Source organism: Nicotiana attenuata, unplaced genomic scaffold, assembly GCF_001879085.1.
Source record: "Nicotiana attenuata strain UT unplaced genomic scaffold, NIATTr2, whole genome shotgun sequence".
Taxonomy (NCBI): domain Eukaryota; kingdom Viridiplantae; phylum Streptophyta; class Magnoliopsida; order Solanales; family Solanaceae; genus Nicotiana; species Nicotiana attenuata.
The window spans coordinates 148,369-160,665 of NW_017672272.1; the positions used below are offsets into that span (position 1 = coordinate 148,369).

Sequence of the window (12,297 nt, forward strand, 5' to 3'; positions counted from 1 at the left end):
CAACCGAAAAATAGCGAAAATCTCGAAATTAGCAAAACCCGAGCCCTAGGCTCACTTCTCGATAAATCAGGAAATTCACATCAATGGATACCTCATCTCGCCACGAGTCTATACATATCAAATTTACCAAAATCCGAGCTCAAATGCTCCCTCAAATCCCAAATTTAAATCTCAAAATCCCAAGCCCTAGTTCATCAATTTTAGGCTTAATTCCATGAATCTCTAGGTTAATTTCACATAATAATTACGTTTTTAACTCATAAAACTTACCGCCAGTCAATCTCAGTCGAAACCCTCTTCAATTGCTTCCAAAAAGCTCTTAAGATGTTCCACAATGGCGGAAGAATAGCCTTAGCTCGCGGATGAAATGTTATCTTAAAACCTTCTCTGTCCAGCACTTTTCGCTTATGCGGTCCCGTCCCCGCTTATGCGGGACCGCTTCTGCGACATTTGTATCGCTTCTGCGGTTCTCCACTTAAAGGCCTCGACCGCTCCTACAGCCCATAAATCGCACCGGTGGGACCGCTTCTGCGGCCTAAACATCCACTTCTGCGGAAAACCCAATTCGAGTGCAAAACCGCTTCTGCGGTTCCCCAATCGCATAAGCGATACCACTTCTGCGGTCCATATTCCGCAGAAGCGAAAACATACCAGAAGCAGCAGACTTAGCACCATGAAAAATCCCAAAACTCTCCGTTTAACCATCCGAACTCATCCCGAGGCCCCCGGGACCTCAACCAAAAATACCAATACGTCCTAAAACATTATTCAAACTTGTTCCAATAATAAAAACACCACGATTAACACTAAAACCATCAAATTACATCAAATCCAAGCCTAAGTTCTTCAAAAACTTCTGAAACACGCAGTCGATCAAAAACCCAACCAAACGACGTCCGAATGACCTGAAATTTTTCACACATATCCAAAATCACCTAACGAAGCTACAGCAACTCTCGAAATTACATTCCGACCCTCGGATCAAAATCTCACCTATCAACCGGGATTCGCCAAAATACTAACTTCGCCAATTCAAGCCAAATTCTACACCGGATCTCCAAAATCAATTCCGATCACGCTCCTAAGTCACAAATCATCCCCCGAAGCTAACCGAATCACCGGAAATCACATCCGATCCCTCTAACTCATAAGTCAACGTCCGGTTGATTTTTCCAACTTAATCCTTCTTAAAAGAGACTAAGTGTCTCATTTCCTACCAAAACCAATCCAAATCAACTGTAACACACCAAATACTGATAATGAAGCATGAAAAAGCATAAAATGGGGGAAACGGAGCGGTAACTCATGAGACGACGGGTCGGGTCGTCACAATTCTTGGTTCTGTAGGGTTTTCCAAAAAAATTTCACATATTATTTCTACCCAATTATATACAACTACAATGTCATACTATTTAAATATAAATTTTATGTAAAATTTATATAATATATCTTTTGAATATTTTGTATCTGATTTATACATAGTAAAAAAAAATTCATACGACTAATTATATATTATACAATTTATCTACAACTCATCTACAACTTATCTACAACTTTCACACATTATTTCTACCCAGTTAAATACAATTACAATAACATACAACTTAAATATAAATTTTATACAAAATTTATACAATCTGTCTTTTGTATATTTTGTATCTGATTTATTCATAGTAAAAACATATTTCACACAACTAATTATATATTATACAACTTATCTACAATTTTCATACATTATTTCTATTCAGTTATATACAACTACTATGATTAGCTTTTCGGGAAATTTTCAAACGAACAATTTCAACGAAATCTTTCAATTTCTTATTTTACTATGTTCAACTCTATGTATTCCTCTATCCGTAGAATATCATACAACTTAAATATAATTTTTATACAATATTGTTCAACTTTCATACAATAGTTAAATTATATATATATATAAAACATAATACAATTTTTCTACAATTTCGTAAATATAATGTATATCATGTCTTCTTCTTATTCAGCCAAAATAAAGTCTAGTCTTCACAAAAACACCCTAAAATTGAGATATAAACTCCAAACCATATTCCCAATTGTTTGCAACAATACCCAATCCAAAGAAATAATGGTTTTTGAAAATCCAAATTCGAATTCAAAGCTTCAAAGCTTTTTAATGGCTGTCAATGGTGGAATTGATGCACTCTTTTCCGTTGCTTTACAATACTGAAATTAGGGATTGAGAGATAGAGAGAGACATAGAAAGAATTCCCAATTATTTGCAACAACACCCAATTCAAATAATATTGTTCAACTTTCATGCACTTGTATCTTACAGCTGCCAATATGTTAGCTTAACGTGAATTGTCCTTGCAAAAAAAACAAAAAACTATTCAACACATGTAAACTAATTTCTATCTTTATTTGTTTTTTTTTTCTGGCCAAAGCAACGAAACTGTTTGATTATAAAGATTGTAAAGTTTCTCCTTCAAATAGAGAAGAGATCGTACCAGTGATTCTCAGTATCAAAACTATATTGAGCAAATCTATTTTGCATTACACGTAATGGAGGCTTTTTTTTTTCTTTAAAACCCAAATTCGAATTCAAAGCTTCAAAACTTTTTAATGGTTGTCAATTGTGGAATCGTGGGTGAGTGCAAGATACGTGGGGAAGGGGGAGGGGCTGAGATGTGGAGAGAGAAACGTGGGGGGAGTGGAAGATACGGTAGAATTATTTTAGGACACTATTTATTATCATTAATTCCCTTAAAATGTACATATATGGTAATTGGGTATATAAAATATAATTATAGTAAAACTTGAGTAGGGAGGGTAATATAGTTTCATATAGTGTAGGAATGTAAAAATAAATAGCCCAAGCTTCTCCAAGTTAAAAAACACTTCTTTTTTTTTTTTAAGGTTAAAGTGTTTGGCCAAACTTTTAGGTAAAAAGAAGTGCTCTTGAGCAGAAGCAGAAGCAGTTTTGGAGAAGTAGAAAAAATAGCTTCTTCCCAGAAACACTTTTTTGAGAAGCACTTTTGAGAAAAATATGCTTCAAAGCATTTTTTAAAAGTTTAGTCAAACACTAATTGATGCTTAGAAGTACTTTTTAAATTAACTAGTCTTAAGGTACGGGCTTTGCGCCTGTACCCTATTTCAATGAGTAAAAAGTTACTTAAAATTTATCTTTGAGATAAAAGTATAAGTTCCTGAAATGATGAATGTTTGTGACGACGCAACCCGTCGTCTCATGTATTACAGCCCCGTTTCCCCCATTTATTGCTCTTTCATGTTTTATTATTAGCAACGGGTGAGTTAGAGTTGAATTGAATTGGTTTGGATAGGAAATGAGACACTTAGTCTCTTTAAGGAAGGTTTGATTTGGAAAAAGTCAACCGAACATTGACTTATTAGTTAGAAGCTCGGATGTGAATTCCGGTGATTCGGTTAGCTTCGGGAGGTGATTTGTGACTTAGGAGTGCGATCGAAAGTGATTTTGGATGTCCGGAGTAGGATTAGGCTTGAATTGGCAAAGTTGGCATTTTGGCGAATTCCGGTGGATAGGTGAGATTTTGATCCGAGGGTCGAAATTGCAGTAGCTCCGTTAGGTGATTTTGGATATGTGTGCAAAATTTCAGATCATTCGGAGGTGTTTTGGTCGGGTTTTTGATCGAATGCGTAATTCGAAAGTTTTTAAGAAACTTAGGCTTGAATTCGATGTGATTTGATGGTTTTAGCGTTGTTTGATGTGTTTTGAGGATGAGAACAAGTTTGAATGAGGTTTTAGAATGTATTGGTATTTTTGGTTGAGGTCCCGGGGGCCTCGGGGTGAATTCGGGTGCTTGAACGAGAGGTTTTGAGGTGTGTTGCAGGTCTGTTGCTGCTGTCATCTGATATTTCTGCTTTTGCGGAAATGGACCGCAGAAGCGGTTCCGCAGAAACGGGTGAGTGACCGCAGAAGCGGTCAGGCCTGGGTTAGGGAATTTCCGCAAAAACGGAAGGATGGTCGCTTCAGCGGGTCCGCATAAGCGGATATTTTACCGCAGAAGCGGTTGTTGAGAGAACCGCAGAAGCGCATCTGGAGTCGCATAAGCGAAAAGGGCGATTTTAATGAAAACCGCTTAAGTGGACTTCTGACCGCAGAAGCGGTCCCGCATAAGCGGAAGCGGGACCGCAGAAGCGAAAAACAACTGTTGCAGAAGGGTTTAAAATATTAAATTTCATCCGCGAACAAGAGTTGGTTTCTACCATTTTAAGCGGTTTTGAGAGCTTTGAGCGAGAATTTTCGAGGGCTTTGACTGAGAATCAATTGGAGGTAAGTTCCTTGGTCTAAATATTCGAGTTTATGATAGAAATTACATGTAAATTGTGGAAAATTCATCAAAAACGGGTCAAGCTAGGGCTTGAAAAGTTGTGATGTAAAAACAGATTTTGAAAGGGCATTTGAACTCCGATTTTGGTAAAATTGGTATGTGTAGACTCGTGGCGAGACGAGGAATCCAGTGATGTAAATTTCGTAATTTTTTGAGAAGTGGTCCCGGGGCTCGGGTTTTGCCAACTTAGTGAATTTTGGTATTTTTCGAGTCTTTTCGATTGGGTTATATTTCTTTAGCCTATTGTAATGTATTCGTTGTGGTTTTAATTAGATTCGGCGTGCGAAGAGGTTGATTCTAAAGGCAAAGGCATAGCGAGCTAGACTTGTGGCCGGCTTGAGGTGAGTAATAGATGTAGATGATGACCTGAGGGTTTGAAACCCCGGTATATCACACTGTGACGCTATATTGAGGCAAGACACGTACTCTATGACGAGTGCGGGGTCGATTGTGACTGGGGATTGTGACCTAGTCCGTTCCGATTGATGTTCGTACTGTGTTCTTGACTAGATATTGTTTGGTAATCATCCTACTTGAATTTTATGAGTATGTTGGGGCTTTGTGCCTATCATGTGCATCCTTCAGGGATCCTTATCACTGCTTCCATGATGCTTAGCATATTTCATGATATCAGTCCTGAGTTAGACACTGCCTCGAAATGTTTAGTAAATAAATAATGGTTTAAACACTTAGCTCTATAATTCCTAATAATTGAAACTAAAGATGAACAATTTGACTGTGCCCGAGTGGCTTGCATGCATATATATATCTGGACTGAGTGTGGATCGGGCTGCACGCCGCAGCGAATGTCACGATGATATTGCTCTTGGGCTGTAAGAGCCCCTCCGGAGTCTGAACCCCCACAGTGAGCGCGGGTACCCAAATGGATCGGGCTGCGCGCCGCAACGGTCATGTGCATTGCATTGCATTCATGCATTTATACCTATTTGTCTTACTTGTCCTGGTATTGTTGTTGTTCCACCGTTTTATGTGCTGAATCGCTGATTATAGCTTTATATTCAGCCATTATATATGTTTATTACTCACTGAGTTGGAAGTACTCACTTTACTCCCTGCACCATGTGTGCAGATTCAGGTGCTCCGGAGACTTAGTGGAGCTGTTTGCTGTCTTCTTGGATTTTATCTTCAGGAGTTGTCGAGGTAGCTGCCTGACGTCCGCAGGACCCGACTCCTCCCCTTTATTTCATTTATTTTTTTCATATTCTAGACTTCTTTAACACTAGGGATATATATTACTCTATTACATCTAGAGGCTCTAGAGTCGTGACTCCAGATCTATTGGGGAATGATTGGAATATTCGTTATTATTTTTCGTACTATTTTATTTAGATTCGGATTAGAACCTTGACATTTGCTATTTTAATCGTATTATTTGTTAACGGATTACGTATTTGGGTTCAGAGTATTTAATTGGTCGGGCTTGCCTAGCATCAGTGTTGGGCGCCATCACGACCGGGATTGGGGTCGTGACAATGTTGATCGTGTATAATTAACTTTATAATGAAAGAATTGTCCAACATAAATACTTAATTATTAGTCAATTATTTAACTTAAAAATTATTTTGACTGAAATTAGAATTGTGTATTTGGTTTTGAAGTGCCAGTATTCAAGTGGTATGAGTAATTCAATAGTATAAGCTAACACCAAATTTTAAATATTTAATTGTAGTTATATTTTTATTCAATAAGAATTTTTTATTTCAAATAGTAAAAATATCAATTAGATTAAAAAATTATCCATGAACGAAATCCCCGCACCCCCACCCCCCACCCCCCGAAAAAAAGCAAATAAAAATACTTTGTAAATCTCAGTCTATATACAATAAATAAATTTTAAATAAAATGCAAAGTCATTACTGTAGTCAAGAAACCTACTTATATTAAGATAAATTTAACTTTAAAAATATTATGATATCTCATAAATTATCTTTTTGGAATAACTGATAATTGCTTCAAAACCTCATACTTCCTCTTCCTTTGATCTTTTTAATTATTCCCTTTAAATTTATTTTGTTTATCATTTATATATAGTTTAAATATAAGGTTTTTATAAGGTAAAATTTTAATAGTTTTTTATTTCTAAATATAAAGACTTTCAATATAGTTCAAATAAAAAAGATTAATATGTAAATTTATTTGATTTTAATTAAAAAATAATTAAATTACTATTTTTCTAAGTGCAACGTGTATTTTTAAAGGGTAAAAAAGGATAAGGAAATTTCTCTAAGGGACTTAGAGCATGTAATATAGTTTAGAGTATTTGATAATAACTATTTAAAAATAATATAAACAATATTTAAAGTTGTATTTGTATTATAAATTAAAAATAAACAGACAATTATATACTCCTAAAAATGATAAAAACTAATCATAGATAGGGATTTGTACCTATTTTAGAGGATACAACAGGATCAACTAACTAACAAAAGACGTCTATTTTTATTTTTCTCGCAACAAAATGCAAACTGTTCAATTTCTTTTATTAGTAAGAAATAATATAGAAATTATTTTTAACATATTAGAAAAGAAGAAATCAGTGTTTCTTCGTCTCGGAGAAAGCTTTCTTCTCTCTATCCGATTATGTAACCATGTATTTATTTGATGCATCCAAATGTTGTCCTTTCACGGAGTAAGACTCAATAGTTAAAATTGAATTACTTGCCGTTAACGGGCTTTGAAAGGACTATAATATCATAGAAGGAGTAACAACATGAAATTTATGATAAAATCAGAACAACAATTTATTCTTTTAACCAAATCTCATGAATTTAGTTCTTAGTTTTGTTGTGTATGTATAATCAATTCTCATTTAAATTGGGACTTTTTAAAGTAAGTATGATTAAATTAAAGGAATATTTTAATTTGTATATTATTTAAAAATATTTTATGAAAAATGATTTACATAAATGCTTTGCATGTTCATTTTCTAAAAATATTTTTATACGAATTTTTATTTTATCTTATTGATATGAGTTAGAATGTCTAACCAGTTTTCTGTTAGGGAATGCAATGATCCGAATAACCTGTACAAAATTTGTAAATATGTCAATTTAAACTAATAATCATACATGAGATATTGTAAAAAAATCATAACTAACATCCTTTTAATTTTCAATTGTCTATCAAAACTTCACTTTATTGATTTGCTTATACTTTATTTAAACATAAAAAATATTTTTCTAACACTACCTGCATATCAATCGTATGTTTTTGTAATATAAAATTACAATATAAATAATATATCAAATAAATTAATATGGTTGTAGTCACCAAAAGTATATTATAACTCTATATTTTTAAGAAGTGGCATATAAGATAAAAAGAACTATATTGAAAACGGGAACAAAAAAATAACTGAAAAAAAATAATAGGAAAAAGTAATTTCTTTCTCCTACTGGAAAAAGAAAGGAGAGGAGCATTCAAAGATGTGATTTAAAGTTTACAAGTATGATGCCTTCATGTTCATGCTATATATTATTTGGAATATCACGACTCAAATTTGATGATATAATTAAGTAATAATTATTTATGTCAAGGAAACAACATAGCATGCATATCTCTTGTATTTAGATAGCTATATGGCAGAAATCTTTCATACTAAAATAAGGGGTGAAAAAAGGAATCCTAAATCTTACAAAAATTTGTAAGTGAGCGAATGTTACGTGCAATCAGTTTAAATTTAATAACAAAAAGGAATGCGTATGCGGAAAAAAAGGACTTCAAAACCTGAAGTGATGGAAAGAATCCTAAATATTAGGGAAGTAATAATTATCTATTTTTAAATATAAGAAAAATAATTAAATATTTATTCTCATATATTAGGAAATATTAAATGACTATTTCGTCTAATGTGAAATCAATTTTTAAAGGGTAAAAAAGACGAACAACATTTCGCTAAGGGACTTCGTGCTTTTAATATAGTATAGATAGATATAGATATAGATAGATAGATATAGACTAGCCAAAAACAAACTGCTTTTCACCAAAAGTACTTTTGAAAAAAAAAAAACTTTAAGTTAGATTTTTCAAACAGGCTATAAGATTTACAGAGAAAATTTGGGTCACATTTGACCTTTTAAATTACATATAAAAATAAAATAAAAATTGTTTTAAAATGAACTTCTGAAATAGTCCATTTAGAAAATGAACATTGAGTTTAGATAACATTAAATGGACAAAACAGCAAATATTTTGAAAAAATCGCTTCACCACATTACTTGGTAGATCTAACTACTTCAATATTTCGCTTAGGTTTTTTCTTTTGCACGCATACGGAGAAAGGTTTTTTTTTTTTTTTTTTTTAAATAAATAATTGTCAAGACGATACATCTTTTCTCTCCTTTTCTCCCAATCAACCATCTTTTCCTCACTTTAATTTTCTATCTTCGTCTTCAGAATGAGTTGAAGAATATGAGATGGCGATAAACATGCATGAAAATATTCCAATGCCACACAAGATTGAATAACTACTTCAATTTTTGAGTTTCTGATAGTGTTATTCGTTCCCGAGTGTACACAAGAATAAAAAAGCCAAACTTAGACAACGTGAATTAGTAATATAATTAGTTTAGAAAGATGAAATACAGAAAGAGAAGAAAAAAATCAACACAACTTATAGAAGAGACTCATCATCTCAATACGATGCGGTAAGAAATGGCCCCAAGGGCCAAGATGTACAGTAGTTGTAGTCGTGGAAATGAGGATGCCCGGTAACTCTCAGCAAAGTTTGATTCTCTGCCCCCAGCTGCAAAAAAAGCAAAATAAACATATTGTTAATGTCTAGAGGAAAAATTCTAAATCATGGTTAGCTAGTGACGAATCCAACTATGAGGAGTTTGTTCGGCAGAATCAGTAATTCGACCGAACCCATATATATATATATACAGTCAAACCTCTCTATAATAGCCTCATTTGTTCTAATTTTTTGTAATTGTTATAGCGAAGTGCTGTTATAGAGAACATATATCATAATTCATAACATGAAACTTGGTTCCAAAAGAAACTTGGCTTTTATAGTGAATGATTGTTATATAACGATGCTGTTATAGAGAGGTCCGACCGTAGTTAATTAAATATATATTTTAAAACTCTAACTCTCTCAACTTAGGACTTACATTATCTGAAGTATTTAGGATCTGTCACGTCTTTGACTAGCTAGCAATAAAATTTTGTGTATCCTACTCCGTTTTATCAACACTAGTAGTAATATCTGAAGGAAACAGTTTCGGACAACTTATTATTTGAAAGAAACATTGAATATGTTACACATTACGTTAACCGAATATAGTAAAGAGAAGAAAGTCCATTTTAGATCATATTAAAGTGTAGCTAGTGAGAAGAATCATCCGAAATATCTCCCATGCTATCACAGTGAAAACAACAAGTCGAATTTATCGTTTTCGACCCGAACCATATCCGACCCAACTCGCTCGTTTGTCACTCCTATACACAGATAAAGTAAAAATCATTCACCTTATCAGTGTACATTAGTTAAATTCTAAAGTGAACAAATTTTACTAAACCAGAAGAAAGGATTATGTCTCACTTACCACAATCTCTGGTAGAATTACTAGTGCTTGCGCAAATACATTGTGCCATCTCAGTCTCCACATCAAATCCACAATTCCCACCAGACTTAGCACAACGTTCACATCCTGTATCCGGGACACTAAATGACAACTTCATCCCATAAAGCCAATCCAAAGGTCCAACTCCCTCCAATTTATCCGAATTATACACACTCGTATAATGCGTACAATCCAATATATCCATACTCATATACTTCACCGTCTCATAACCCGTAAAACAACAAGCCGGTGTACTATTCGACAGCATATGAAACAACTTAAACGAAGTGCACGATCCGTAAAGTTCGTCACAAGAATGACCAGAGAAATTAAAACAGACAGATTTGTAATGGTTAAGAACTGGTGAATCAATAGAGCAATTCATGAGGATGAAAATTGTGTCAGGTGAAGGTGGGATTATAGCTGATTGAATTTCTGACATTTTGAAGTCGTGGTGAGGTTGTAAGATTGAACAAGTTGACATTGATGGATCGAAAATGGTCATAGTTTTTTTGTCATAGTCTATGGATTGGACTTTGTAATTTCCTGATGGTGTTAGGAAGAATAAATCAGTGGCTGAACAATTTAGCATGTGGCGATATTGTGGCGCGCCACAACCATCGTCGATGCTAAATGGGTAATTTATAGGAATGTTGTTACAGAAGTCGCGACATGTTGAGAAAATTTGTGGGGATTGTGATAGTAGCAGAATGAGGTATATTGTTAGATGGTTGAAGCTGAGAAAAGGTAATCTTAATTGGTTAGCCATTGCTAAGGATTTTTAGTTTCAAAGAAGGTTTTAGATGTAAAAGAATTGATGTCCTACAACAAGAGTAACTTTTTCACACGCAGATTACGAAGATTTGCAGAAAGCAAATGGTGAGCAGCTGTCCGCAATTTTCTCTATTAACAGTTTCTTTTTTGACCGTTGGCGCGCCGTTTCACTGGCTTTTTATGGGCTCCACACTGGAAAAATCAAGTATTCGATGATCAAGGAATGAAGAATTCTATTTTCTTCTTTAAGGGAAGGAATAAAGAATTACCGCTTTAAAGACGTGTTTGGTACAAGTAATAAGAGAATTAATTTCGGAATTAGTTTAAGATGAGTTTATCTCATATTTGGTTGAGATAAAATCACGGTATAACTAATTCGGGGATTAATTATCCTGATATTATAATGTTATTTTTATCCCTATGGGAAGATGAAATAACAATCCCGGGAGAATTAATCATAGGATAACTAATTTTCCAACCAAACGACCCCTAAACGTTACATAAATAGTCGGTCGGGCCGGTATACATTAATTACATATAATTATACATATATTATACATGAATTATACATATATTATACATTCACCTGCTATATTTAGTTTAATAGGTTAGGTGGGCAGCTATTTAGGTTAATTGTTCGTTTCTTTTCTCCTCTTACCGTTCAGTCTAGGATTTTTTGGCCTATGCTCAATTATGTAGGTCTTTTTGCTAAGCTACATAATTTATTGATTCAATCTATATACTTGGAGTGTTTTAACAGTTTTTTTTAAGGGAGAAGAGGGTAACTAAATGGAACAATTTCAACCATTAAGCATGAAGATAAATGCATTTTTTTTAAAGGTAGGTAATGCATATGACAACTGACAAGGTAGCAAAAGGGGCCAAGCAATTAGATGCAGGGATCGAGAAAGAATAGAGCAATCAAATTAAAAGCAGCAGTATTTTATGAAAATGTCTCATAAAGAAACATCATACAGAAGCTCAAAGTCAAAGAAGGAGTCAGATAATACACAAACCTACTTATATTTACAGATACCATTTATATTGGCGTCACCACTTTTATTTGAGGCAGAGGATTGAACCGCATTGAGGGCCAAAATATGACCCCTTATCTTTGAGGGTAGACCTAAAATGACCCCTTATATATTCAATGGAGCACTAATAGTCCGTTAAGTTTGGCATAACGGAGAACATTTAGTACCTCCATGCGGAAACCCTAATATCTTAACTGGTCATCCTAAAAGAACGTTTGGTAGGAAATAAGTTATCCCGAAAATATAATGTGGGGATTAATAATGAGATTATTTAGTGGATATATTTTATTGTGGGACATTTGGTGCATATGACCAAAAATAAGACATATGAGATATAACATAAAATATGTGTTTGGTGTATATACCGTATCGGGGTGAGGTGGATGAAATGGAGGTTAGCGTCTGGAGTCCTATATGACAAGAAGGTGCAACTGAAACTTAAAGGTAAGTTCTATAGAGCGATGGTTAGACCGGCCATGCTGTATGAGGCTGAGTGTTGGCCAGTCAAGAATTCTCATATTCAGAAGATGAAAGTAGCCGAAATGAGGA

The 12,297-nt window shown here is 34.1% G+C and overlaps 1 protein-coding gene across 2 annotated transcripts; it reads right to left on the reverse strand.

Moving 5' to 3' along the window:
• Positions 1-8,897: 8,897 nt before the first annotated feature.
• LOC109212547 lies at positions 8,898-10,857 on the reverse strand. 2 transcript variants are annotated; one of them, XR_002065884.1, is made up of 3 exons: positions 9,923-10,857; positions 9,488-9,815; positions 9,078-9,117 (listed from the first exon to the last, which is right to left on the reverse strand). XR_002065884.1 is itself a non-coding variant. In XM_019376197.1 (2 exons), exons 1-2 carry the CDS (start codon positions 10,707-10,709, stop codon positions 9,002-9,004), a joined length of 903 nt encoding a protein of 300 aa, XP_019231742.1. In that variant the 5' UTR covers positions 10,710-10,857; the 3' UTR covers positions 8,898-9,001. The 2 variants fall into 2 exon arrangements, 1 of the variants encoding a protein (XP_019231742.1); XM_019376197.1 differs by lacking the exon at positions 9,488-9,815 and having other exon boundaries at positions 8,898-9,117.
• Between the last annotated feature and the right edge of the window lie 1,440 nt (positions 10,858-12,297).

Coding starts and splice junctions, on each gene's coding strand:
- LOC109212547 (XM_019376197.1), bottom strand. CDS start 10,709: ATGGCTAACCAATTAAGATTACCTTTTCTCAGCTTCAACCATCTAACA. Junction 9,118..9,922: donor TAATTCTACCAGAGATTGTG/GTAAGTGAGACA, acceptor CTTTTTTTGCAG/CTGGGGGCAGAGAATCAAAC.